General features: G+C 36.3%; 2 protein-coding genes across 3 annotated transcripts; one reads left to right on the forward strand and one right to left on the reverse strand.

Annotated features, from left to right (window-relative positions):
* Positions 1 to 1,405: 1,405 nt before the first annotated feature.
* LOC137966715 (structural maintenance of chromosomes protein 2-1-like) lies at positions 1,406 to 15,083 on the forward strand. 2 transcript variants are annotated; one of them, XM_068813406.1, is made up of 21 exons: positions 1,406 to 1,861; positions 2,076 to 2,756; positions 2,843 to 2,986; positions 3,267 to 3,557; positions 3,650 to 3,835; positions 3,949 to 4,113; positions 4,297 to 4,356; positions 5,143 to 5,205; positions 5,356 to 5,447; positions 7,245 to 7,341; positions 8,583 to 8,699; positions 8,825 to 9,043; positions 9,706 to 9,846; positions 9,927 to 10,094; positions 10,170 to 10,354; positions 10,463 to 10,556; positions 10,642 to 10,730; positions 10,876 to 11,101; positions 13,223 to 13,297; positions 14,584 to 14,726; positions 14,946 to 15,083. In XM_068813406.1, the coding sequence occupies exons 1-20, from the start codon at positions 1,544 to 1,546 to the stop codon at positions 14,698 to 14,700; spliced, it is 3,528 nt and encodes a 1,175-aa protein (XP_068669507.1). In that variant the 5' UTR covers positions 1,406 to 1,543; the 3' UTR covers positions 14,701 to 14,726; positions 14,946 to 15,083. The 2 variants fall into 2 exon arrangements, with proteins under 2 accessions (XP_068669507.1, XP_068669506.1); XM_068813405.1 differs by having other exon boundaries at positions 1,407 to 1,861; positions 14,917 to 15,083.
* A 4,090-nt stretch (positions 15,084 to 19,173) lies between these two features.
* LOC137966314 (uncharacterized) lies at positions 19,174 to 22,290 on the reverse strand. The gene is made up of 4 exons (XM_068812897.1): positions 21,522 to 22,290; positions 20,024 to 20,103; positions 19,683 to 19,947; positions 19,174 to 19,564 (listed from the first exon to the last, which is right to left on the reverse strand). Exons 1-4 carry the CDS (start codon positions 22,288 to 22,290, stop codon positions 19,296 to 19,298), a joined length of 1,383 nt encoding a protein of 460 aa, XP_068668998.1. The 3' UTR covers positions 19,174 to 19,295.
* Positions 22,291 to 27,025: the final 4,735 nt, after the last annotated feature.

A 27,025-nucleotide genomic window follows, 5' to 3' on the forward strand; every position in this document is an offset into this window, starting at 1 on the left:
TAGACGCCCTAATTTTAAACTAACGAGAGCAATAATAATAATCGAAAAAAAAGAAAATGCAAGCATAGAAAAAATTATATTAGAAATGATCACCCTTTGCTAGTGAAATTTCAAATTCGTCAGTAGAGGGTGCATCCCTCCTAACGAATTTAAGAAATTCACCGACTGGGGTTGCACCTCAAAATGGCCCCTCTGCCAGCAAATTGTAGAAATTCATTAACAACGAGTACCTCTATGCAGTCTGAGTGTTGACACTCTGCCAACGGATTTTTAAAATTTAACAATCATATGATCAAGCTGAGAGATCTTTGCCCCAATGAAATTAGAAATTTCATATCAACAAAATTAGAAACTTCTAAATTTTTTATTTTCTAATGGAGGTCTCACGTGATCACATACTATGGTCCCACATATTCCCCCCCTCCCCAATGGTCCACAAGGAAGGATCTAATTACCTGCCCCAAGTAGGTGAGAGGATGTTGGAGGGGAACCTCCTTTCTAAAACCCTATACCCTATTTGTTGGGTAATGGCAAACTCACCATTGAACTAGGGCTATAAAAATATATATAAATGAACCAGAATAGACTATTTTATATACCCATTTATTTAAATATAAATATTTATTGATATATTTCATAAGCTATTTCTTATACTATTATTTACCTATTTATTAGACAATAGAATGAGTAATTAGATAATAAACAAAATAAAAATAACTTAAGAATTTAGAAAATCATAAATAATATAAAAATAAAAATATATTACCATGCAAATATAAGTCTAAGAATAATGTCATTTTAATATATGACAAAGTCACTAAACGAATATTATACAAATCCTTAAAAAAAATACTTGAATCATATTTTATCTCAAATATATAATTACTTAAATAAATTTTATTGAATAATTTTTATACTTAATTGGTTAATTGGGTACGACATAAACCTTATATCATTTTTTATTTAATAAAAATCAACAAAAAATTGGGTAAAGTTATTCACATGCCTAATTCAGTTAGATTTTTTTTTGTTTATATTCAATTTAATAAATACAAAAAAATCAAGTAGATGGGTCAAATTGATATTCTAGGTGAAACTCATGCCATCATGCATTAGAAAAAGCTTATAAACAATTCTAAATATTGAAGGGTTTTTTTAGCATAGTCAAAATAAAGAAGGGTGAAAGAGAAAACAATTTTAGAATAAGGACGGATGGATATTTAAGAGTTTTTCAGGGAGCTGAGACTAATTTACAATAGAGGAAATACCAGGCAGCCCAGAGAGGCCCAGTGGCCTACTTTTCGTTTCTCAATTTTTGGAACTCGCGCCCGGTGGCTTTCCCGCCAGCTCCTCTTCTTCCATTCGAAATCCCATCCGATGTGCTTCTATTCCACAATTCCCCCGTTTTCGATTCCATTTGTTTAGATCTCCTTTGTCGGGGTTTCAATCTCTGAAACTCCCTCTACTTCTCCTCCAATCCCTTCTCTGGAGAGTCTATCGAATTCTCTACTTTCGATTTACGTTTGTTTTTAAATCATTGGAGATGCACATCAAGGAGATTTGCTTGGAGGGTTTCAAATCCTACGCTACCAGGACGGTGGTGTCCGGATTCGATCCCTTCTTCAACGCCATCACGGGGCTAAACGGTTCGGGAAAATCAAACATTCTTGACTCCATTTGCTTCGTGCTGGGGATCACGAATCTTCAGCAGGTACGGGCTTCGAACCTTCAGGAGCTGGTGTACAAGCAAGGCCAGGCGGGAGTAACGAAAGCAACTGTTTCTGTTGTCTTCGATAACTCGGACAGGAGTCGTAGTCCTCTTGGTTATGAAGACTGTCCAGAAATTACAGTTACTAGACAGGTGAGTTTCTGATTTTGATGAATCATTGATATTCGGCTCGATTCAAGCCGTTCTAGCCAAGTAACCAGTAAACTAATTCGTTCTGAAGATTTAGTTTGGGCATTTGGCGTGTGATCCGAAGTGACCCTTCATTCTTCTTCGCAGTGCTTGAGTCCATGATTTCATAGCGACTTTTAAATTTTATAGTTCTAAGATGCATTTGTTCCTCTTGCAGATTGTGATTGGTGGAAGGAACAAGTATCTCATTAATGGTCACCTTGCCCAGCCTTCTCGAGTCCAGACTCTTTTCCATTCCGTGCAGCTTAATGTGAACAATCCCCATTTTCTCATAATGCAAGGTCGTATTACTAAGGTTCTGAACATGAAACCCCCTGAAATTTTGTCCATGCTTGAAGAGGCAGCTGGGACACGAATGTATGAAACGAAGAAGGAAGCTGCTCTGAAGACTCTTGAGAAGAAGCAGAGCAAGGTTGACGAGATTGATAAGCTTCTTGACCAGGAAATACTTCCTGCCTTGGAGAAGCTTAGAAAAGAAAAGGTGCAGTACATGCAGTGGGCCAATGGCAATGCAGAGTTAGATCGTTCTAGAAGGTTCTGCATAGCGTATGAATATTTTCAGGCAGAAAAGATACAAGTTAATGCAGTTAATGAGGTTGGGCAGAGAAAGGCCAACATTTTGCACCTAGATGAGAATATTCAAAGGTTGCAGGTAGAAATCCAGGAAATGGAAGCAAAAATATCTGCCTTAACTGCTGAAAAAGAAGCTAAACTGGGTGGAGAGATGAAGATTCTTTCAGAAAAAGTTGATGCTCTTTCCCACGATCTTGTGAAGCAAACTTCTGTATTAAACAACCAAAAGGAATCTCTTTGTGCTGAAGAAAGGGCAGCCGAAAAGGTGAAAGAAGCTCTGTTTTGATTGGAACTAGGCAGTAATTTGAATTTTTCAGCGTTCATTCATATATTTGTGAACCTTTTTGGCAGATTGTTAGGAGTATTGAAGACATTAACCAATCAATAAGTGAGAGGGACTCTGCTGTTAAAAGAGCTGAAGACGGAGCTGCTGATTTGAAAAAGAAAGCTGAAGATCTTTCTAAGAGCTTGGAAAAGTATGAAAAAGAATATCAGGTGTGGGAGTAAGCCAGTGATGGATTTGCTTTGTTTGCATGCATACTGAGAACCATGTTTAGACCAAGGCTATTAAATTTGTTCTGAACAGCCTAAAAAATAGTTTGACTATTTTTTAATTTTCCTGTTAGAGATAGCTCAAGGTCTAAATCGTTTCCAAAAACTGACAAGTTGTTGGGACTTCCTTCATCAGGATACTTTAAACATTAACTAAAAAGTAAAAAGCCATTCATTTCATTTCTCTATTGAATCTAGTATCTGAAAGGAATGTTCTTGGTAGGGTGTAATGGCTGGGAAAAGCAGTGAAGATCAAGACAAATGCCTTGAAGATCAGTTGCGAGATGCCAAAGCTGCGGTTGGAAGTGTTGAAACTGAATTGAAACAATTTAGAGCCAAAATAAATCATTCTGAGAAAGAGCTCAAGGAGAAGAAAAGTCAATTAGTGGCAAAACGTGAAGAAGCTGTTGCTGTTGAGAACGAGCTTAATGTTAGAAAGAAAGAAGTTGAAGACATTAAAATCACACTTGAATCTGTTCTGTATGAAAATGGACAGCTGGAAGCTTTACAGAGGGTTAGTACTTCAACTATTGGGAAATAGGGTTCTTGAGCTCAATTTTGTGTACTATTAATATGTGTGGTTACCTTATTGCTAACTCCTGTCAGGATCGGGCAAAAGAGTTGGAGCACGTACAGAAATTGAAAGATGAAATACGGATTCTTTCAGGAAAGCTGGCAAATGTTCAGTTCACATATCGTGATCCTGTAAAGAATTTTGATAGGTCAAAGGTGAAAGGAGTAGTTGCAAGACTTATCAAAGTGAAGGATAAGTCAGCAATGACTGCCTTAGAGGTTGGATTGCCATGCAACTGTTTTTTTTCTGTTTCCAAGAAATTAATGTCAGGAGTTTGAATTAAACAAAAAAATAGTCTAAAAGACATTCTAGCTTTTCTTTGTTGTCACAGGTTACTGCTAGAGGCAAGCTGTTTAACGTTGTTGTGGACACAGAAAATACAGGGAAACAATTGCTTCAAAATGGTGATCTTCGGAGAAGGGTTACAATAATTCCACTAAACAAAATTCAGTCTCATGCTGTTCCACAGAGAGTTCAAGAAGCTGCATCTAGACTGGTCAGTTTGTAACCTTCTATTATTTTGTTTGTTGTAAGTATTTTATTTGTTTGTTTGTCTTTTTTCCTATGTTCTTATTCTTTCTTTTTTCCATCATCTGTTTCTGATGAATAACTAAAAGGAGACATGTTAGTGATTCCCCAAGGATTGATCAGTAGATGAAAAATCTGTCTTTAATTGCAGGTTGGTGAAGGGAATGCTGCATTAGCCCTATGTTTAGTAGGATATGATGAAGAAATAAAGGTACGTAATAGCAAACCTCTGTATGTTTCTATTACTTCATTTGTGCTTGCTATCCATATGGCTACAATTTATCTTGAAAATACAATTGTTGGAGCTTTGAAACCATGTCAAGGGCATAGGTTTCAAGGCCCAAATGTATGCACAGCTCAAAGCTTGAAGTGAGTGGTGGGTATACAATCCTCATTGATTTGGTCTTGGAGAGATCTTGTACTTATTAGTTCAGACGGGGCTTTTTAACTTTGGCTTGACAGTATTGGAAAAAACCAGGATCCAACTTCAGCAGACATAATTGATGTTTGTAGTTCATGGAAATTCTTAACGACTTGTCTAAAGTTTACTAGGAACCCTCATTTATCCTTTCATCTGCATCCCTTTTTGTCCATTTTGTATTTTCTGGTTTCTATTTTTTATAAATATATGAATTGGTTTAGAATAACCATTTTGCTTGTGGATGATCACCAAACTGTTCTATATCTTCTGATTGGATGGATGGATATCTTATCCAGCGAACTGAGGTTTCCTCTGCTTACTTTTTGGGGCTAATAATTTCATGTTGTATCTGTTGTTGATCAGAAAATATGTCCTCTGGTTGTGCACCTAGTCAGTCAATATGTTTTAATGTTATGCATCAGTTGTATGTGGGGGAAACTCTCTTAGTTTCATGAATGCATTTAAGATCTTTAAACACTAATCTCAAAGATTTCTGTTTGTACTAATAGAGTGCAAGGGATAATGTTTCTACTTGAATCCTCTATTTTATCTGATCGAAAATTTTCTTTACTTCAGAATGCAATGGCTTATGTCTTCGGGTCAACTTTTGTTTGTAGAAGTATTGATGCTGCAAAGGAGGTATTCTTATGCTTAAATGCATATTTATCTGTTACTGCTTTATATTGTGTTGTTGGATAACCGTATTAGGGGATCCAATTTCTTTTGTGGATGATTAGTATGAACCCATTTTTGCATCTTCCATATTCTGAATAGTAAACTCTGGTGCAGGTTGCATTCAATAGGGATGTTTTTACACCTAGTGTAACTCTTGAAGGTGATATTTTTGAACCAAGTGGTTTTCTTACTGGTGGTAGTCGCAAGTATGTCCCTGTCTTTCACTTCTTTAAATCATTTTACATTGTTTACCAATAGTACTTGGAGTTCTCCAATTTAATGCTAGTATAACTCAATCTTATTCCTCAATTACTTCAGATGGACATGTGACACTTTAATAATCATAAAGGATTTTTTTTCCTTTTTTTTAGTGGAAAATATTATCAAGTGACAGGTATACATCTTAGTTTTTTTTTTTTTTTTTTTGAGTGTTGAAAACCCCCTCCACCAGCGAGCCTTGAACCCAAGACCTCACACTCAAACCCTCCCATGTGGCCATTGAGCCAAAGGCCCAACTGCATCTTAGGTTGGGAACTCTAAGGATCCTTGTCTTTGGCAGACGAGATTGCTTTAGGACTCAAAAAACACTAGTCATTTGTCTTCTTGGCAATCAAGAAAATATATGACTTCTCACAGCTAGGCAGTGCTACCAATATATCTCTATATACAGAAATGTTACAAATATATCATTATGTAAAGAATTATTACACTATATCTCTGCATGGCAAGTAGTGAAAATGAAATATTATTTTAGTGGACTTCACTTTGTAACTACTATGTTAGGCACCAATGTAGAGTAGGGTATTTATGTCCTTTTATGTACAAAGGAGTTAATGGGTAATTATGTCTTTTGGGTGTAAGAGAGATGTTAGAAAATCCAAAGAAGGACAACATTGTCACTTTGAACTTACTGTAATTTCCAGCAGCAATGCTATCTTTTTCTATGTGTTTAGTTTTGTCTCTAGTCCTATTTTCATGTAATTTGAACAAGTATATATGGAGATATAAGTTAGGAATTAGACGCCCTAATTCCAAACTAATAAGAGTAATAATAATAAACATGGAAGAAGGGAAAAAAAAGCACGGAAAAACACAACAAGATTTATACAGGTTCACCTAAAGGTGAGACTACGTTTTGTCTTCCGTCGCTGCAGTAATCCACTATGAAGATGAAATAGTTTATAAGAGAAATCACACACTTACAGGAGTTTCTCTCTAACCTCTCGAGTTGCAACTCGAGATGCTCTTCGGATTAAGATCATTAAAACCCTAATAGCGGGGTCCCCCAATTTAAAGAGAAAGCTAGGGTAACTGCATTACAAGAGTGAAATTCCCAAACTACCCTTAATGAAACAACAATCAATAAATTGTAGATCGGATGGGGGTTCCGCCCCCACACCCCTAGGAGGGGGCTTCCCGCCTCCCTTCCAACCCCCATGGCGACCTTACCGCGAAGGTCAATCTGTGACCAACTTAGTGTGTAGCGTTAATTAAGCTCCAAAACTTAACAATATATGAGTTTAAGTGATTTTAAAGTGATAGGGGAAGTTCTATAATTTGAACAGATTTATTATAAAAGGGTTGGGGGTAGAGCTCGACCCCCCATTGAGAGCCTTTCGAGAACTCTTGTTTTCTACTCCTCTCTCTTCTTTTCTCCCTCTCAGTTTCTCTCTATAAACTCTTAAATTTCACACTTTTTCAAGATTTGTGGGGAAATTTTGGGATTGTGAAGGGCAAAGAGGTCCTTCAATTGATATTATGGTGCTGGAATTTCTAGTATTTTAGTGGTGCACGGTAACTTAGGCCCCTCGAGTAGTAAGATTCGTAAAAGTTAGTTTCCTAGATAAGTTGGGACTTGGAAAGTACTTTCCAATTTAACTATATAACTAGTCTATTTAAGGAGGAAGCATGAGTAAGGGCAACCTGTGCCCAACAATTTCGTTTTTGGTGTTCCTTTTTTGTGTGTGAGAATCTGTCTCCTGACATATTATTAATGCATGTAGACATGGTGGGGAACTGTTGAGGCAACTACATAATTTGACAGAATCTGAATCAAAGCTTCATGTTCACCAGACAAGGTTATCAGATATTGAAAACAAGGTCAGTTATAATTCTCTGCCTTATAATTTAATACTCTCAAAGCTTATTCATTTTCCCTCTTTTTATTGTATTATGGTCTTGAAAGTATTTTAGATGTTTCATCAATTTTAATATGATATTTGACATGAAATTTTCTCTTTCTAAAACTAGACTTCGATACCTTTCATTCAAGTATAACTTTTGTTCAGAAAATATACGTCTTTTGAGAGAAAACATCTAATAGATTTCAGGCTTTATGATCTGGCTGAACTGAATATGCTTTCTTCTTTGGCCAACATGAGCATTGAGTCTTCCAATATTGATATCTCTCTCTAGAAAGCTTAGATTTAGAATTGGTTTGATAGGTAACAAAATAAACTTACAAATCTTTCTTATGACATATAATTCTCCATATAAAGTCTCAATCTTGATGCCATAAAATACTTCAAAAGTTGAAGTTTTCTATTGCCATAAAATACAAACCTTTGATGCTTCAAATATCGATTTCTCTTTGTAGAAAACTCCGATTGCCATTTTTTTTTTACGTTGGAAAGTAGATTTAAAGATCTTTTTGTCAATATATAATTTGCAATATGAAAAGTTCAATATAGAGGTGCGGACACCAAGTACTGGGACAAGAAAGAAAGAAAAAAGATTGACTACAAATCTAAACTACTAGAGATGATAAATCAGAAAAAGATCACGTTATCTCTATGGGTTGATCGAGTCAACTCATAAAACCCGCTTTGATATTTTGTTGAATTTCTAGAAAAAAGAATACTTTACTAACTTGTTATAATTTGAGTATAATGAGCTTTTATTTATAATAGAAGAAACAAATAGAATCCAATTATAATTAAACTATCCTTGTCTTAGTTATACCCAAAGTCTATCACTTAAAGATAAGTTCTAACACAATTAAACAACTGAATTTAAATAGAAGATTAATATAACTAAAACACTTTTAACTGAGACTCCTCCTCTTGTGAGACTCCACCATAATAATTCTGCCTCTGTGAGACTTCTTATTGTGAGAGTCATGTAAGACTTTTTCATACTTGCTCTTCAACATTGATTTATCCAATAATATTGTTGTATCTGAATTCTTGTTCTATGTTAAAAAAATCGAACCCCATTGTAAGTGAGGCTTAAGCTTAACATTCAGTTCTCAGAAAAAAAAAAAATTTTTTTGTTGTTCTTAAGAACTTCATTGCCTGTATCATCTTGCAAGAACCCGTTTCTTATTTGTGTTAATTTTGCAGATTACACAAATTCTGCCTCTTCAAAAGAAATTTGCACATCTTAAATCTCAGTTGGAACTGAAAGAATATGATCTTGCACTCTTTCAAAAACGAGCTGAACAACATGAACATCACAAGGTGTTTCACCACTGCTAAAATTTCATTTTCAATTTTAGCCTTCATTCTTGTGTTTTATTGCTCTTATGCAGATATTTGTAGTTCTTGATCAGTTACCTGAAGTTGTTATCCTTCATGTCCTATAGCTGGCAGAATTAGTTAAAAAGATTGAGGAGGAGCTAGAAGAAGCAAAGACTGAAGCAAAAGAAAAACAACTACTGTATGCAAAGTATGTTTCTACAGTGTCATCACTTGAAAAATCAATCCATGATCATGGTAAAAATCGAGAGAGCAGGTTAAGAGATCTGGATAAAAAGATTAAAGTAGCTAAATCTCAGATGCAGTCAGTCTCAAAGGATTTGAAGGTAACTTGTTTTGAATCTTGATCCCACAAATGATCCTTATCAGCACAACTTATTGAACTTTCATGTTCTTTCTTAGATGATTGATCTTTCTAGTGATTCAAACATGCTATGCCTTCCTTTGACATTGTTCTAGATCAGGATCAAAACATGTTTCCTGCTATCATTTTGGATTGCATAAGTCATTCATGCTCTCTTGCCATATATTAGGCAGGCAGTGTTTTCCCCCCAATTCATGCTGAAGACATTTGTTGGAATCGTGCAACATAAATCTTGGATTAGAAAGATCTTATACTTGTTACTTGGAAAAAGGGTCTTCAGACTTCGGTCAGCCATTAGAGGATGGACTTGGCCTTGATTTTAACATGTATCAATGTGGGTACTTGTTCATAGGCTTTTACTTGAAGTTGTTCATATGTAGGAGCCATAAAGAAGGCCTACATGTGTGAGAGAGTGTTAGAACAGCCCCACATATATTCAGGATTAGAATGATCTTGTATTTCTTACTTACATAGATTCTTCCTAACTTTGGCTTGTCATTTGGATGATGGACCTTGATCCAACTTTAACAACATCCATTAAGACAGGGGCTGTCTCTGGTTCTATTTACCCCTAAATACCGTGAACTTTACCAAATGTTTTTGACATGATTATTGTCACACAAGGGACATGAAAATGAAAGGGAGAGGCTAGTTATGGAAAAAGATGCTGTAGTTCAAGAACACAATTCATTAGAGAACCAGTTGGCTTCTTTGAAAACACAGATTGATAATCTCAAAGCAGAGGTGGATGGCCATATAGAAAAGGTAAGTGAAGTATACTTTTAGCCAAATATTTCATGTTCTCAAGGAATCATTTCATTTTAGCTTTTTTTCTACTGTTTCAGCTGAGTTCCATAAAGAAAGAATTAGATGTGGCCCAATCAGAGCTCAACCACAGTCGCACAAAGATGAGGGAATGTGATTCCCAGATTAGTTCTATGGCCAAAAAGCAAGAAGAGCTTCAGCATAAATTGAGTGACGCTAATGTGGAGAGGAAGAAAATGGAAAATGAGGTATTGATTGCGTTGACCAACAAAATAGGGAAATTCATAATATAAAGACAAATCCCTTATACCACTCTTCTGTAGATAAAACGGATGGAGATGGAGCAGAAAGACTGTTCTTTAAAAGTAGAAAAACTACTAGAGAAGCATAGCTGGGTAGCAGCTGAGAAGCAGTTATTTGGGAAAAGTGGGACTGACTATGATTTTTCTTCTCGAGACCCTCGTAACGCAAGGGAGGAATTGGAAAAGCTACAAGCTGAGCAATCTGGGTACTTAGTTTGATTTTGTTGTCCTTGCTGCAATGATAACTTTTACTTCTTGATTTTTTCCCCCGAAATGGCATAAATGAATATTTTCATCTATATTGTGTGATGAAGACTTGAGAAAAGGGTGAACAAGAAAGTCATGGCAATGTTCGAGAAAGCAGAAGATGAATACAAGGACTTGATATCCAAGAAAAACATAATTGAGGTAGATTACTGTTTATGATTGTGAAACTCTCAGTTCTTTATTTGTTACATGATACCTTGCTCTAACTTACATTTGTAATTTGTAGAATGACAAGTCAAAAATCAAGAAAGTGATTGAAGAGCTTGATGAAAAGAAAAAGGAGACACTGAATGTCACATGGGTCAAAGTAAACAAGTAGGTGCATGTTCTCTGTGATTGTTCTTTGCTCCCTAGCAACTGTTTTTTAACTTTAATGTAATAAACGTAAGCTCTCGTGCTCCATGCCTATGATCTTTATTTGGTACACATGTGACATTTGTTTTACCTTCATTGCCTACAGGGATTTTGGATCTATCTTTTCCACTCTCTTACCTGGTACTATGGCTAAGCTTGAACCACCAGAGGGCTGCACCTTTTTAGACGGTCTTGAGGTTCGGGTTGCATTTGGAAGCATTTGGAAACAATCATTGTCAGAACTTAGTGGTGGACAAAGATCCCTTCTTGCTTTATCCCTTATTCTGGCGTTGCTTCTATTTAAACCAGCACCATTGTATATACTAGATGAGGTAATTTGTCTTTTACAGCTATTTACTTGTATTTCTTGTGGCTAATTTCTTGATATGGCTACCTAGAATATGTTAAAATCCGTTAAAATTGGTGATATTATTGTCCATGTTTCTAAATTTTAAATTAGGATTTTTAAGTGATTGAAGAAAAGGGCTAACTACTATAAAAAAGAAAAAGGAAAATAAAAGAAAAAAAGGGCACCTATTTCCCCCTTTTCTTTTCAGGTGCTAAGAGAGAAAGTGGGGAGAAGTGGGATCCTCAATTTCTTCAAACCTCCCCCCTTAGTTTCCTCATAGCAAGGACGTGAGGGCAAATAGCTTGCTTCCCTATACAAACTCTACCTATCGTAGAAATCAAAGAGAAAGGGACCCCCTCCCTTCCCCATTCTTTCTAGTGCAGAGCGAAGAGGGGGTGTTAGTCTCCTCTATCTAAAAATTCAAATAATATTTATTTGAAAAACAAATAGGATCAACTGTATCTAATTGTTTGTTTGTGGAAATATGTCATGTAAGTGGCTATTATAGGAAATATGCATCTTGAAAGAAAAGAGAAAATAGGAGAATAATGAAGAACGAAGAAGAAAAGAAAGAGAAAAAGAAAAAGAGAGACTAAAAAGAGAGGTCTACACACGACCTCGCTTACTTCTTATTAACCTAAGTGGTTTGAGGATAATTATGGAAATACTCCCTTTAACATAACTCTTTACAACTTCCTAATTACACATCCAAATAACGTAAAAACTTAATGATAAACTCATCTGAACATTCTAAACATGACAATATTCTCATTGAAGTCCACAATTACTTTAAAATGATTAAATTACCCTTACATCACATTTTAACACTCTCTCAAGCTGGTGCTATGTTTAAGAGCCCTAACTTGTTGCAAACTATCCCAAACTCACGTCTACCCAATGCTTTAGTAAAGATATCACCGACTTAATCACTAGATCAAATATAGGGGGTAACTTCTTTTCTCAATATTGCATCTTGAATGAAATGACAATCAATTTCTATATGTTTAGTTCTTTAATGAAACATTGGATTGTTTGCAATGAAAATTGCTGCCTGGTTATCACAATACATAGTCATAGGTTCTATAACACAAATTTAACTTTTGAAGAACAAATTTGACCACCTACTTCAACTCGTTGATAGTATGAGTTATAGCTCTATACTTAGCTTCTGTATTAGAACAAGCTACCATATTTTACTTTTTGCTCTTCTAGTTTATCAAGTTTCCTCCTACAAACACAAATAACCAGGTGTGGACTTCCTATCAAGCTTGGATCCAACATAATTTGCATCTGAAAAAATTTCTATCTTTAAATGATTATGAGGTTTAAAAAACAACCCTTTTCCATGTGGCCTTTTTAAGTATTTCAATATCCTCTGAGTAACCTCCAAATGAATTTTGTGTGGATATTTCATGAATTAACTTATAACATTTACTAAAAATGATATATTAGGACAAGTAATGTGGCATAAATCAACTTCCCAACTAACCTTTGACATATTGTTTTGTCCTTAAGCTCATCATTGTTTTTGTCATGAAGATACTTTCCAACTTCCATTGGTGTCGCTACAGGTTTCACACCTAATATATATTTTGATTAAAATATTAATGGACAGTGTCAATGCACACTTGACAGTAATTACCATGAATGTTTGGGTGTTACATACAGATTTTTGGTATGTAGGTAGTCCAGAAACTGCTCAAGAAGATGCTTTATATTTTTTAATGCTTTAAGTTTTTATTTATAGTTTTGATAAGAACGTGACTCTGTTACATTCTCCAGCTAGTTTTGGCTGGAAGCTTAAAGCTCTTTAGTAGTCTAAAACATATACGAATGGTTCTTTGACATTATCAAAGTATCTTAATATTTGAGAAACTAAAAATTATCTTTTCCTAAAAATTGCAGTAGTTTTTACGAGAAAGTCATGTCATGACCAAATTAATTTGCTCGTCTAACTGCCAGGTTAATCGATTCTAGGGTCGTGTGATTGTTGATGCCACATTCCTGGAGTAGCTATTCCAATTCTATTTATCTTTCCTTTGTGGATTCCCAAAATGGGAGTATTGAGTTTAGTGAAGGCTATTGTGCATTGTATTCTTACCAGGTTGATGCTGCTCTTGATCTGAGCCACACACAGAACATTGGAAGGATGATAAAAGCTCACTTTCCACATTCACAGGTTTGTGCTATCCTGAATGTGAGGCTATAGTGATGCTTGTAAACTATAATACATCTTTGTTCTCTATGAAGGATAACAGTAGTAAAAGAGCTGTTTTCTCTGTTAACAGTTTTTGGAAAGAGTTGTTTCCAAAATGGCAAACACTCAAAACATTTTTGGAAAATGAGAATTCAATGTTTCCTCATCTGGTCAACATGCATGGATGAATCATACTACTGCCAGTATGTTGGTGATCATTTTTCTTTTTTTCAGAAAACAAGGCGTGCGCCCCCCCCCCCCCCCCCCCCCTTCTTTTCACTACCCACACTACAGTTGTTGTTTTTTTCTCATTTTCAAACAGTGGAAAACAGTAGTGGCCTACTGCTGGTTCCCAGAATTGAAATTAGTGATAATGTGGCAACAGTTTGTTGGCCAACTCTATTTAATTGCTGCTGAATCAGCTACTGTCTTACGAATGCTGCTTCTCATGAGACAGCTGTCTAATGGCCCTTACTTTTGTGTTTCATGTTGCCTTTCTAACTACTTAAACCTAGAAGCAGTCATTACTTTATTAGTGGTAGCTTTTTCTGTGTGCCTCATTTCCTCCATTTAAGTAGAAATTGGAAAAGAGCAGACCATATTGTCACAAAATTTTGTCCTTAATATCAGGCAGCTTAAGAAAGGCTGCTGCCTAATTCTTTTTTAGTAAAAAAATGTTGATTCATTGCCATTCTTGCATTTGAGTGTCTGACATGGTGCATTGACCAGATGGAGAGTGTTGAATTTGCGTTTTTGGTAAATGTTTTTGAATGCCTGCTATTTTAATAGTTTGTTTTATAAAAAATCTGTAATAGTGGATAAAAGCTCTACTTATAATAATCCTTTGGGCATTTTGGCTGGTTGAGGTTATTTTTTTGTCAATCTGTTCTCTATGAGTTCAGTAGAACTGTCAATCTCTAACTGCTCCGTAAGATCAATGGAAGCAACTGTTTTGTGTAATACAACCACTGGAAAGCAACTTGTTGTATGTTGTCTCTCATCAGCCAAAACCGACTCATGTTTAGCCACATTGTATCAGATTAAACTCAGATTTGGACCAATGTCAACAATATAATTAACCATGATATCTCTTACCCAAAGGAAAATTTGTTTAATGAACATCTTTTAGGCTGTTACATGTTATTTCCCAAGTTCCTAAATGTGGCATGTCCTTTTAAAAAAAATCCTTTCTGAATTCCAATGACAACAAGGAAGAATAATACTCCAAAAATAGCCTTCGAAGCTTCTGACAAATCTCATGTATGCAGTTCATTGTTGTGTCTCTGAAAGAGGGTATGTTTAACAATGCTAATGTCATCTTCCGGACTAAATTTGTGGATGGAGTTTCTACAGTCCAGAGAACTGTTGCATCAAAAAGCAAATGATTTTGTTAACAATGACCATGTGAAAGGTAACTGAACCAATCACATTTGCTGCTGCACTTGTACTTTTTCAATCTAAGCCCATTCCATTCAAATCTTTTGTTTCTTATTCAGCTTCTCTTTATTAAACCAACACAATTAAGAGATGTGTTACACCATCCGTTTTATCATCTATGTTCGACTAAACTTCTCTTTTATGTTTTATCTCTCTTTTCCCAGGTGTGATGAAATGTGTTTGCTGGTTGCAGGTCATCCAGCAGCTTTTTATCTAGCTTTATTTGTTAAAAGCTTTAACAAGTTGTACTAACCTACTCGTCAGAAAATATGCATTTCATCTAGTCTGTAAAGGTCAAGACATCCTTATGTTTGTATATTTATGTTGTGTATGCCATTTGCCGTTACTTATAGTTGGAATCAGCCCATTATATCCACCATCCACAGTGAAAAGATAATCCAATTTCTTCATTCCTTACCACTATTTCTTCTATTACCTGGTTGAAGCAAATGGAGTTTGCTTCAGGTCTCCAAGATGGAGGCAGCCCCATCAAGCAAAGTAACTCCATCAAAGTTGGCCGAGGTCAGGTACCCTTTCAAAAACACAAAAAAAAATGATTGAATTTCCATGAATTTGGGCTTTTGTAATTTGAGCGTAACTAACGATGTCATTCTTATCTTAATGGGAGGAAAAATTTCCCTTGATTATTAACTTGGGCGGAGATTATCAGACTTGACGCGAAGGGCTCCCTTTGTCGGTTGAAGGGAGGGAGGGACTCTGTGGCCTCTCGTTCCTCATTTTTGCATCCATAGGTGAGGAATCCTTACCCTTTGCCGTTTGATGGTGGTGCCTCATCCTTACTGGCGTTGAACAGAGATGAGGGGATTGGGTTTTAACTAATTTTTTTGAGACTGAGACCAGATTGGATCTAGTTCAATTAGCTGCCCCAGTCTCAGTATTACAGCACTTATTCAAGATATTTAAATTTTCAAACTTGATAAATTAGTCAATTCTGAGGTAAAACTATGAAAATGAACGAACTTGGTTCTGTAGCTGGTTTACAGTTTGTCGTCCAGTTGGCTTGACATATCTTAGTACCATTATAAAGTGTTCAATTCACGAGTTTGATAATCAGCTGGTCTACCTTGGTAACTCGTATTCTTTTACCAACCGAGAACTGAATCAATTCTCTCTCTCATCCATTATTTACTCTGAGCAGAACTGAGACATGGGCAGATTTGCAAACAAGTCATTTGCATCTCCAAGGTAGATGCAAAAAGGCCAAGAATGAACAAGAAAGGATCTTCTGAGCTTCTTTTTCAGAAGGCAGCCCTGCAATTTGTCTGAGGGGTTTCCACGCGAGTTTCTCCTGTTGGCACAAAACAGTATCATTAGCAAGCCTTGAACCCATATATCTAATTTCCTTTTCTTGCTCCAGTCAGAACTAGCAATTGATGTGTTCCTATTCTTTCAATTTCGTTTTTCTTTGAAAATGAATAGTTCATGTGAATATGAATTTAATCGTTCGATCAAATCCAACCTTGTAACGTCATAATTTTGCAGTTCAAGCTTGAAGGAGATACAATACATGTGTGCACAGTCCGAAATTTATAAAAAAGGGGTAGAAATGGAGGAAAGAGATCACCAGTTTCCGCCTTCACCGCTACGATTTTCATGGTAGGGAAGACGAACCAGACTCAAGATTAAAGTACATCAATACTCTAAATTCCACCACCATCGCTGTTCTCTCTCTCTTTCTTCTTTATTCAGCAATTTTGCATGTGAGATGATCAAGCCGCAAGCCTACTGCAGCAAATCAATGTGCTTCCAATTACGCAAATGAAAATAAAATTGAAGAAGAATCACTGCAATTTCAAAAGTAAATAGAATCGGAAGTTGCTTAGCTTGATCCTGCAATGTATATAGCGGATCCAATTCTAAATTCACGAGGGCGCCGCGCGGAGAAGGAAACTTGGCAGATGATGTGGGTGAGACTGAAGCTCAGCAACTTTCTTCCAATTCCATTCAAGAGATTGACTAGATGAGATTTATGTATTGCGAAGTCTCTCATATATTTGTTATCTCTTAACTACCGATACGCTCAGACCTTGAAGTTCACCATCTGCATCGGTATTTTTCTCCAAGTCTTTGAGGATGATTCTTCTCTCTAATCCCAATCTCTCCGCTTATATGTTTCCTGTTACATGCTACTTCACAGTATGGGTCTCAAAACCCATTTTTGGAACTGGGATTTGTAACTGCATGAATCGGGAGCGCGGATTTCCTTTTCTTCTGAGAAGCCATAGCAGTTCCATAGGTGTCAGATGTGAGTTGTCTGAAGAAGGAGATGACATCAATTATATGAGGAGGTGCGTTGAGGTTGCAAGAAAGGCTTTGGGATGGGAATATTGCTGGCGAGGGGTTTCATCCTAAGGCTGGGCAGCCTGATGCCGAGGTAATCTTGCAAATGTTTCATTTTGGTGGATAGAGCACAAATCTTCTGTTTAAGGATAGCTCTGAGTCTTAGAGTTAAATGGGTTCTCTATGGCTTTCATAGATTGCTTGGGTAGACTTCTAAGTTTCTTTCTTTTGTTATTTCTGGTGATTATTATGTCCAGTTTGCCAATGGTGTTCAGATCTTTTACTCTTGTTCTGGCAAAGCTCTTTACTGGATATTGCAGATGATGTATCTATAATTTGATTTTAAACATTATTTCGGCTGGTTTATCAAGTCCACTCTTGGTCTATAGTTTTTAAATGAAAAAATAGAGTTCTACCCTAATAACAGTGAAAGAAGAGGTACAGAATATGAATGGTGCAGGCAAGGTTCCGACTTAAATGACAATGGATGAAAAGTATAGAGCACATTGATTATAAATGTTCTGTTGTTTGTATCCAAAATGAATTAGTCTTTGAACTGATGGTTATATGCTTGATCATGTCATGTGAAAAAGAACTAAAGATAATTTTGACCAAATTTTGTTAAAATATGTTTTGTTTATGAAGAAAGAGTGGTGGTGGAGGCCTTGTCTACTATTCCAGGACATTTAATGGTGTGCCTTAGTGGTAGGATATACATAAGGCCAAATCTAGTGGTTCTTATAATTCTAGTTATTATTGGCACAGAGAGTTCTATGAAGTACATACATAGTGATCATATTTGACTTGCAAGAAACTGGTGATCAGATAGCTTTGATCATTGGAATGAATAAGTTAACCTCGTCTACACCCATAATGACCTTGTTAGGAAAACTTATCCATAGACGAAATGGTTTAATCTTTGGCTGGAGCCCCTCTCTCCAAGTTTGGTCTGCATATCGTACACAATCACATAATTTCAGCTAGTAATATTGTATCTGCTTCGTAGTGAATAGTGAAGACTAGTATTTCATTGCCATTTACCAACTGAATTCAGAAATGACACAAAGCCCTCTTGAGCTTGGGCATACAGGCCTTCAATACCTTATCATTAAAAAGGAGCTAATACTGGTCATTGATATCTTCTACTCTGAATTTACTAGTGCTTAATGATCCTCTAACAACATTTTAGAAGGAAAATTTTGACTGGTAACCACTTTTTCAGGTATCCTATCTCCCTTTGACCTCCTTTCTGCCAAATGCAAACTTCTTTGCCCAGGATGGTCACTCTCATCCCAGCATCGTTCTTGACAGTTTGAATCGCATCAATCTGCCTTTTTGCATAGAGTTCATCTTCTAACTCTTAACTGGTTTTGGACATTTATTTTTGAATATTGACTGGCCTTTCAGCTGAAGGGAGTCTTCTGAAGTCTCATCCTCTTTTATCTTTGAATTGGGTTCCTCCCATTAGAATCTAAATATTAAAAATGTCTAGAGTGCAGGTGTGGGTAGGGTGTCATTGTCAGAGTGGTTCCGTCCACTTTTGCAGGCAGTAGCTTTCCGCACCTAACAGATCGGTCTTTTGGGTGTATGGGCTAGCCGCTGTCATGGTATCAGATGGACATTGTCATAGATCATTGTAATGGACTCAAAAAGCGGCTGAATTTATTGCCACTCCGCTCAGGATGTTTGCCAACAGGAAAATGCTCCTTTGCTATTATTGCCCAGACGAATACTTCTTCTTTTCTTTTGAATGGCACGAAATACTTAGTTAAGAAACCAACTACCTTCATTTTCAGGCAGCTGTCAATCTGCAATTGTCTGTTAGTGTAAAGTCAGTTTCAACAGTCTATTGCACCAAGCAAGCTGTTTGAAGACTCCATGTTGGAGTGTGGTTGGAGATGGTACCAAGCTCAAAACACTTTTCCGATTTTTCTCCAAACACTACTTGAAAAGACCATATTTACCATTTCTCATATTTTTGTTCATGGCTTTTGCCTCTATCTGCATCCAACTGAATCTGCAGAAATGTCATGAGGCACCCAAAAGTGGCATTGTTCATCGACTCAGGACTCAGGACCACTTACAGAAACCACTTCTTTAAGAGGTTATATTTCCTTGTTTATAGTCTCATTGGTTCACAAAGGGATAATAATATCAATGCTACAACCACAATTTGTTGAGAAAAAAAAAAAAACAATAATAGGTGTCAACTAAAGCCTAAAAAGGTCAGCTTGATACCTTTTCAGAGCCGGACATACCCACCACCTCCTTGAAATCTATCTCTAAGAAGGGTTCTTCTCAGGAAAGATTTTCTATTGAGAGAGATGCTCCTTCTCATGGCTCTCCTTCTTTTCCATGAAGCAATTCTTGCATAGAGAGATGGGAAAGCAAAGCATAACAGAAGAAGCAGCAAAGTGGCAAACGAAATCAGCATAACATTTTGAAATCCATCTTGCAACAAGGGGTTAGTCTGATCAGTCCATGGAACCCCTCCCACGTTCATCCCAAAAACTGTTGAATACCCATCAAACCAACCATAAAAATCCAGATCAAACTGAAAATATTGTCAAAAAAAAAAAAAAAAAAAAGATCAAGCTGGAAAGAGTTGCAGTGCCAAGAAAAAACTTACCTCCAGTAATGATTGATAATGGAAGAAAGATGATTGACAGAAACGAAATGTAGTAAAGTTTTTTGTTAATTTGTTCCGACTGCCAACTATCAAGACCAGCCTGAATTGCTGTGACCCTATTGACAATGAATCCTAAATTTTCTTTCAGTCTCCTGAGGCGGCTTGTCAACTCCTCCAGAGAGGAAATGTCTTCAGGGGCAAACCAACTTTTGGTAGCACATTTTTCTTTGACACGGGGGAAAACTTGTTCACCATGAGAAACTACCTAAAAAGCAGATCAATCAAGTACACAAGACAAAGGTGAGAGTACAATCAAGTGGTAGGACTAGAATCTGGAATACCTGCAACAGACGCTGCAAATCAAGGTGCATTTTGGGGAATCTCCTGTCATCAAGCAATTGTTTCCTTAGGGCAGAACCACCTACAGTTAAGAAACTTGCCAACTAAATCAAGGAAGCCAAGACCTTCAGTAATAGTGAAATAAACTAATAGGTTAGGATGTGGGTTTAATATCTAGTTCTATGGTGTTGCAAATGAGTAGCTAATGCAGGTGCAGGGACTTTCTTATACGATAACTATTTTTGTAGATTATCTATACAATTATTCAGAGTTATTGCATGTAAGAAGCTTATTCAATAGACAATTTCTTATACAATTAAGTATTTTTCCATGATCTAGAAATGGATATTTATTAGAACATATTGTACTCGGACAGGGCAGGACAACTGAACTGGGTTCAACCGGAACCATCCTCAATTCTGTCTTTTACAATCAAATCCCAGATGTTCAACCAGGTTTTGTCAGTTATCTAACCGACTTGGCCAGATCCGTTCAGAATATGACCAGAAAAGGAGGATGTGCAGAACCCTCTCCCCTCTCTTCCAATGTTGGTGAGGGTTTTCCACCCTTACCTTTTCTATGTGGAGGTTCTGCACAGCTGAAACGGCAGTGCTCCTTCCGCCTCTAGCAAAAAAAGGGGAGGGGGAGGAGCCACCCGCCCTCCTGGTCAAACAGTGACAGGAAGGATGTGGAGAGAGTGCTTGCCCTTTCTCCTGATATTTTTCAATTTTTTTATTTTTTTAAAAATGACATATGCTGACATTAGCATCAGGTTAACTAGCAGTCAAGCTTGGTTGATCTGAGTTCACTAAACTTGGTCATCTTTCTGGATCGGTGGATTGGGTTTTATGACATCATATATGGTTGAAGAATTCAAGTTTTTCCATAAAATTTAAATCCTTCATTGGTTCAAGTGATTGCTATTAACAAGGAGAATGGCTATTCCTTCACTACCAATTCCATGGAAATCCCTCCCACCTAAAAAGCAGAACAAAGAGGTCTAATTCTAGAACAAAAATAATAACTACTATCATGAACAATGTGCACAAACTGGGAGGACCAGCTCATGTGTTTAACAGTATCTCTTTAAACTGGTCAACAGAGTCAGAGGAATCTGCCTTTCATCACAACGTTAGTTGCCATCTTTAGAGATCTCACAGTCATGGCTTCCCTTGAAGAACACAAGAAATATATCCACATGCAAAACCAGTGGGCACTGAACTCTGATTTAGCTAATTTATCCTGATTTAAGGATTTTAGTACCCGTATGAGAACCATGTTTTTGCAAAAGCATGACTATAGTCATAAATGATAAAAGTTAATATCAGATCTCCCTCTAGAATCATGCAGCTACCATCATGGAACCTCACCAAGTCCGAAGATGATGCAACAAATGGGGAAAACAAAAGATAGATGGAACACTTCAACTATTCAGAAACATAAAAAGTAAATATTTAGAAGAGTTAGTTCTCAAGGCAGCTTCAATTACTAACAACTTACCTTTGTCCAGTGCAAGCTCAACAGAGTCCAGTTCCATCTCAAGATTGACTGCTATATCCTGTAGTTGATCCATGTGTGTATCTAAGATGTGAATGATTAGATTTGGTACATTTTGTGGCACAGGGTTATCGCATTCCTCTGAGTGATTCATTGTCAACAAAAACTCAAGAACATGCTCCCGTATCACCATTCCACTAGATTCTGATTTTCTATTTTCAGAAAAAAAATTTGGGCTCTCAACACTAGGAATCTCTGAAAGGAGGGATTGTCCTGTTGGAGAAAATTCCAACCTGGGGACTCGACCTAATGACACTGTAATAACAGAACTCTCAGTGATTCTTGCAGCTAGCCTGATGGTGAACTTGCTTGAAGCAGGACCGGTAGAGTTTACACGGAACACGAGGGCTCCATCAACGTGGCCACAGAAGGGTCCATTGCTGATGAGTGTGAGAATATCTTGGAGCTTCAGTGGAGGGCAGAGAACATGAATCAGGTATTGTGCAGCTAATGCATGTTTCTGCTTCCCCCTTGGAAGTTCTACATGGTACCAACAGAACTCTCTCCCTGAGCCTTCTGAGAGGTCCCACTCCTTTGTGAAGTAATTACCATCTCCATCAAATTGATAAGCTTTTTTCCTAACAGCTCCTGGAAAATTTGCTCGGAGTTCATGTATCTCTTTCATGGAAGTTGAAGGGGAGGTCGGTCTGGCATTTTCTTCTGCATCCCTTTCCTCTGGGCCTTCAATTGGTGATTCAGTGACGAGCTCCATCTTTTGAATGATTTGAAAAGAGTCAAGTCTCACAAATGTTTTTATCCTGCAATGACTACCCCAACAGGCAGAATGGAGTGGTTCGATTCATGGGTGTCCCAAGGTAAGATTTCTTCAACACAAGTACTCTTCTTTGTTCTTCTGCCTGAATGAATGATGGGGAAACAATTCATCACATTGAAACCCAAAACCAAAACTAAAATAAAATAAAATAAAAACCCAAGACCTTCAAACAACAATTTTCAATCTGAACAATTTTACACTTCAAACAACGAAGTCATGCAAATCAACAACATATTTTTGTAATCTAGAGAAGTGTTCAGACATTTCAGCAACTGGGTTTTATGCATGCAAAACTCCAAAATTCAGGAATTTAAATCAGGCATAAAGGGGGTGAAAACAATTTCCCCATGAATTTAAATGGTTCAACTTTGTTTTTATCTTCCAGGAAATAAGGAAAAGAGCTATCCCAATTCCTACAAACCAAATATGAGATAGCTTCTTATTCGTCGAACCGATGGTTGGTTGGTTGGTGCTCTTTTACCGCCTCTTCTTTGTAACAGATGTCTATCTTTATCAGAAGATAAAAAAAGGGTAAAAGTGTGCTTGCCCTTAAGAGTTGGAAATTTGAAGAAAATCGATCACCTGTGACCACAGCAGCTTCCATTACATATTTATTTTTTCTAAAATATATTTTTCATTCCTCTCCCAACTCTGTTCTTGTTAGGTTTAATTTTTATTTTTTTTCGTCACTGGACGATTAGTATTCATCCCTCACTGGCTAACAGTTTCGCCCTTCTTCTTTTTTCTGTTCTTTTCGACATCTCCATTTGGCTGCTACATGCTTCTCTTTTTTCTTTGTCTATCTTCAGCTTTTTCTTCAGCCTGCGTCTCATGAGCTTATTGTGTCTTCAGCTTGCATTTCTGATTCCTCTCTAGGGATGCTTTAGCATGGGGCAGATTGACGAAGCTTCTCTCATTGGTGACTACAACATCAAATCTGTTTTTTTTCTTCTTTAAATTACCAGAAAGGTTGATCTCCTTTCAATCTCACAACTCTTTCAGGTTAGCAGAAAGGTCGAGAGGGTTCGCGTTAGCAGGTGAGTCGTTCGGTTGAATGTCGGAGACTCTGAAGATCGTATCGCTCTGATCGGCATGGCTACTGTGTTGGGCTCCGCCGCCACCTTCGCTCTATTTTAGACTTTAACTCCAGATTTGGCTGTTTTTCTGAATCTAGAACTTGATCGTTTGTTTGTTTTTCTGAGTTTCTCATTTTCATTTCTGAGTTTTTTTTTCAATTTTCATTTCTGGTTCTTGGCCTCGGATACTATCCGATGAATCTGATTCGGGTATTTGGATTTGGATAAATTATCACCCACCAATGATTGAGTAAGATACCCAAGCCTATCATTCTCATGGTTCCCACTAATGTCACAAAGGACAAACCCATCACATGTAAACATCTCAAGTTCTATTATTTGACTTAGAAGTGCCATGTTCAATAAATCAAGATAAACCATTTGCATGGTGCCAAAACAACAAACTAATGCCACCATGAATGCAAGGCCAATGATTGCTAAGCTCCAATATGAAAAAAATAAAAAAATTGTGCAATGGATTGAAAAGATTGTCAAATATAAGATTAGAATTTTCTATCCCCCTCCGGCCTCTTTTGAACATTAGCCGATCACTTAGCACGGTATGAATGAATCCCAATATTATCGTAGACTTCATCTTCGTTCATAATAAAGATAGGGTATCCCTTACAAAATAATATCGGATGCATGGGAATGGCAACTGGGCGGGTTTTGGGCATTATCGATGCACCTTCTATGTATAACGGTTCAAGTGACAAAAGTTTTGGTTGATGAAAATAGGGTTGGTAATTTTTTACCTAAATTGAACTCTGAGAAACAAATAAACATCAAAAGTCCATCAAAAGTAAGAAAATATAACTAGTTAAAGCTTCTCTTGGTAGCATCACACTTTAGTCTAAAAGCACTTTGACCTATGAATCTTAGAAGATTTTGTTTAGTTAAAGATTATGACCTTATGTAGCTTACTCCTTTGATTAGTAAAGCAAACATCAATCAATTAATCAATCTTTCTTTCTCTTGTCTTATTACCCATGATATATTACAACATATGTGTCTAAAGATAAGGTAAGAAAGGCCCCTCACTCAATAATTCTCTCTCTCTCTTAAAATCTTGAAATGCAATGTCACCATTTCACCCTAAGAAAAAACAATTTTACCCTAAGAATAGAAGATGTAAAAAACACAAAAAATAACATTTGAAAGCTCTTTGGCTTTTGATATCTTTAGGGTTCAGCATTTGAATTCAAATAATACTTGGTTTGGGATGTAGTTGTGTAACTTCATTTTCTTTAAGGCTTCGGACTTCCTTTTCTTATCTCAAGTCCATTTTCTTCTAATGAGGACAAACGAAACAACCACCTTCTCATATCATGTAATTCAGGTCCCCCCCCTCAAGAATAGACAAAAGCTTTATCTTTTCCACAATTTTCTCTCATTTGACATCAATTTGATTTGGACTACAAACGATTATTCAATGTAGACAATGCCAAACCAAAACCAAGTTGTTTGTTTTTTTCTTTTTCTTTTGTCACCATAGCAACATAACACGTGTACATACTGTCTTGATTATATCGATTAAGAAATCTATTTTCTTGCTTAACATGATGAATCACTCCTTTCTTTTATCATATAAATTACAAACTTGTCATGTTCTAGGCCTACCAAAGAGTTGTCATTCTCATTGTTCCCACTAGCTAAGAATATTGATTAAATGATTCATGATTTTGGCTCAATAATTGTAGTAAGTGTTGAACCCAATAATTTAATTTTTTGGGTTATTCTTGGAAGTTGCAAAAGCACTCTTATTCCCTTGGAATTTTCATAATTGTGATCACCCTGGTTTAAATTCATTTTACCTTTTTATGTAAAACAAGTAAAATTAGTTTAGTTTATTGTTATTAAATAAAATAATTATTATTAATGTTTTATAATTTATTATTACCCCTTTGGCTGAATATTTTTAAGTGAAGAGAGATTTTCAATTTGTCCTTTTTTTCAGCTTGTACTAGGATAAAATAGTGTGGGAAAGTTGAGCATAACGAACAACAATTATTTGAAAAAGACATTCATCTAGTGTTCAGAAAATGTCATCAATAAAATAACATAACTAACATCAAGAACTATTTGCAAGACATCAATTATGTCACAATAATGGTACGCCTTCTATAGCTGTCAAATGCACTTTACACGGATGTTCATACAAAAAATTGATAGATCTCCATGAGAAGTTAATTAACAAAGTAATCGATCTTTTCTGGAAGTAAATTTCTTATGATGGTAACACTACATCTTATCAAATCACGCACCACATGTCCCTCGAGGATTTTCGTTATATGATATCAATAAAACATGTTTCTAAGTGTCTTTGTTCCTTCACGAACAATTCAATTAAAATTTCTTACCCATTTAAGGATTTCAGGCAACACTTGTGGAGAAATGATTAAGTAGGAATCCAAAGCCAACACTTGTGGAGAAAGTCATAGTGGACAAAACATATTTGAGAACGACATTGAATTATTCTCTAAGTTGTATCATCAATCAAGTGACATTCCCCAAAGGATAAAAGTCTTCTATTGTGACTATCTCCTAAGGTTGATTGTAATGTGATGGCAAAGGTCTTCTTTAGGCACCAAATTCAGTTTGCACTTTTCTTACAACTTTCCACATGTTCATAATTAACTAGAAAAAGACCTCAAGAACTGGGTAGTGAACTACCAGATCACACCTATATGATATAATGTCTTAGGAGAGTGCGGGTGAGCATTTGGTCAAATTTCACAGGGAACCCCAAAAAACCCGAACGTAAATTTTATACGTAAGGAAAGAACCTCTTTTCTTGTAATCGCGAATGATTTAATTTGAAGAACTATATGTCAAAGACAAATTATTTTTTTTTATATATTGTTATAATTTACTCATCTACTCCTAATAAATGGTAGAGAAATGATTAATAAAAGAACCCTTACCCATTTCAAATGAATTCATGACCAAAACTACTATCCAATAACATTTTCCCATCCTTAAAAATTTCAAATCACAAAGGAACTTAAATCCTTATTGTCCAAGAGTAGTATAATATCATGAATCAACCCAAAGAAGATGACGTAAAATCATATAATATTCTCCTTCTTGTTAACTCCTTTGTCACACAACCTTTTTCTTTTCTTTTTAAAAACAAATAAATTTTGAGAAATCTTCCATCTTTTTGGCTTTTGAACTACCCAAAGAGCTAAGTCCTTCCCTCTACAAGTTGGTGTGGCTCTTCAGCCATAAGAAAGACCAATCATCTCATATCAGAGAAGTAGGGGTGGCATCGAGCCAGCCGAGCCTGAACCTGCCTATGTTCTAGCCTAAAATTGTTATCGAGCTCAAGCCTAATAATTTTAACTGAGTTCGAGCCGAGCTCGAGCTTCAACATTCATTTAAAATTTTTCAAAAAATACAAGTCTTGAGTTTGTGCTCCAACATACATTTAAAACTTTTCCAAAAATACATGTCAAATAAATTGTATATAAAATTATGCATACATTTTACATAAAATTGGGAATGAGGTCTACTTAAAATTAGGCATAAGGGTGGCATTGAATCCAACTGAGTTTAAACCTTGTTCAAGCCGAGCTTGATTTAAATATTTTAAA

The sequence above is a fragment of the Aristolochia californica genome, unplaced genomic scaffold, assembly GCF_029961685.1.
Source record: "Aristolochia californica isolate CCGP_79_NKW_82.1479 unplaced genomic scaffold, dmAriCali1.0.hap1 SCAF_5, whole genome shotgun sequence".
Classification (NCBI taxonomy): domain Eukaryota; kingdom Viridiplantae; phylum Streptophyta; class Magnoliopsida; order Piperales; family Aristolochiaceae; genus Aristolochia; species Aristolochia californica.

What these genes read in the sequence shown, in the direction of transcription:
- LOC137966715 (XM_068813406.1), top strand. Translation starts at nt 1,544, where the DNA reads ATGCACATCAAGGAGATTTGCTTGGAGGGTTTCAAATCCTACGCTACC. An exon ending in TGGATGGCCATATAGAAAAG is followed by an intron (nt 9,847 to 9,926) that starts GTAAGTGAAGTA and finishes CTACTGTTTCAG; the next exon opens with CTGAGTTCCATAAAGAAAGA. An exon ending in GGAAGAAAATGGAAAATGAG is followed by an intron (nt 10,095 to 10,169) that starts GTATTGATTGCG and finishes ACTCTTCTGTAG; the next exon opens with ATAAAACGGATGGAGATGGA.
- LOC137966314 (XM_068812897.1), bottom strand. Translation starts at nt 22,290, where the DNA reads ATGGAGCTCGTCACTGAATCACCAATTGAAGGCCCAGAGGAAAGGGAT. An exon ending in ATTTGCAGCGTCTGTTGCAG is followed by an intron (nt 19,948 to 20,023) that starts GTATTCCAGATT and finishes TCTGCTTTTTAG; the next exon opens with GTAGTTTCTCATGGTGAACA. An exon ending in ATTATCAATCATTACTGGAG is followed by an intron (nt 19,565 to 19,682) that starts GTAAGTTTTTTC and finishes GGTATTCAACAG; the next exon opens with TTTTTGGGATGAACGTGGGA.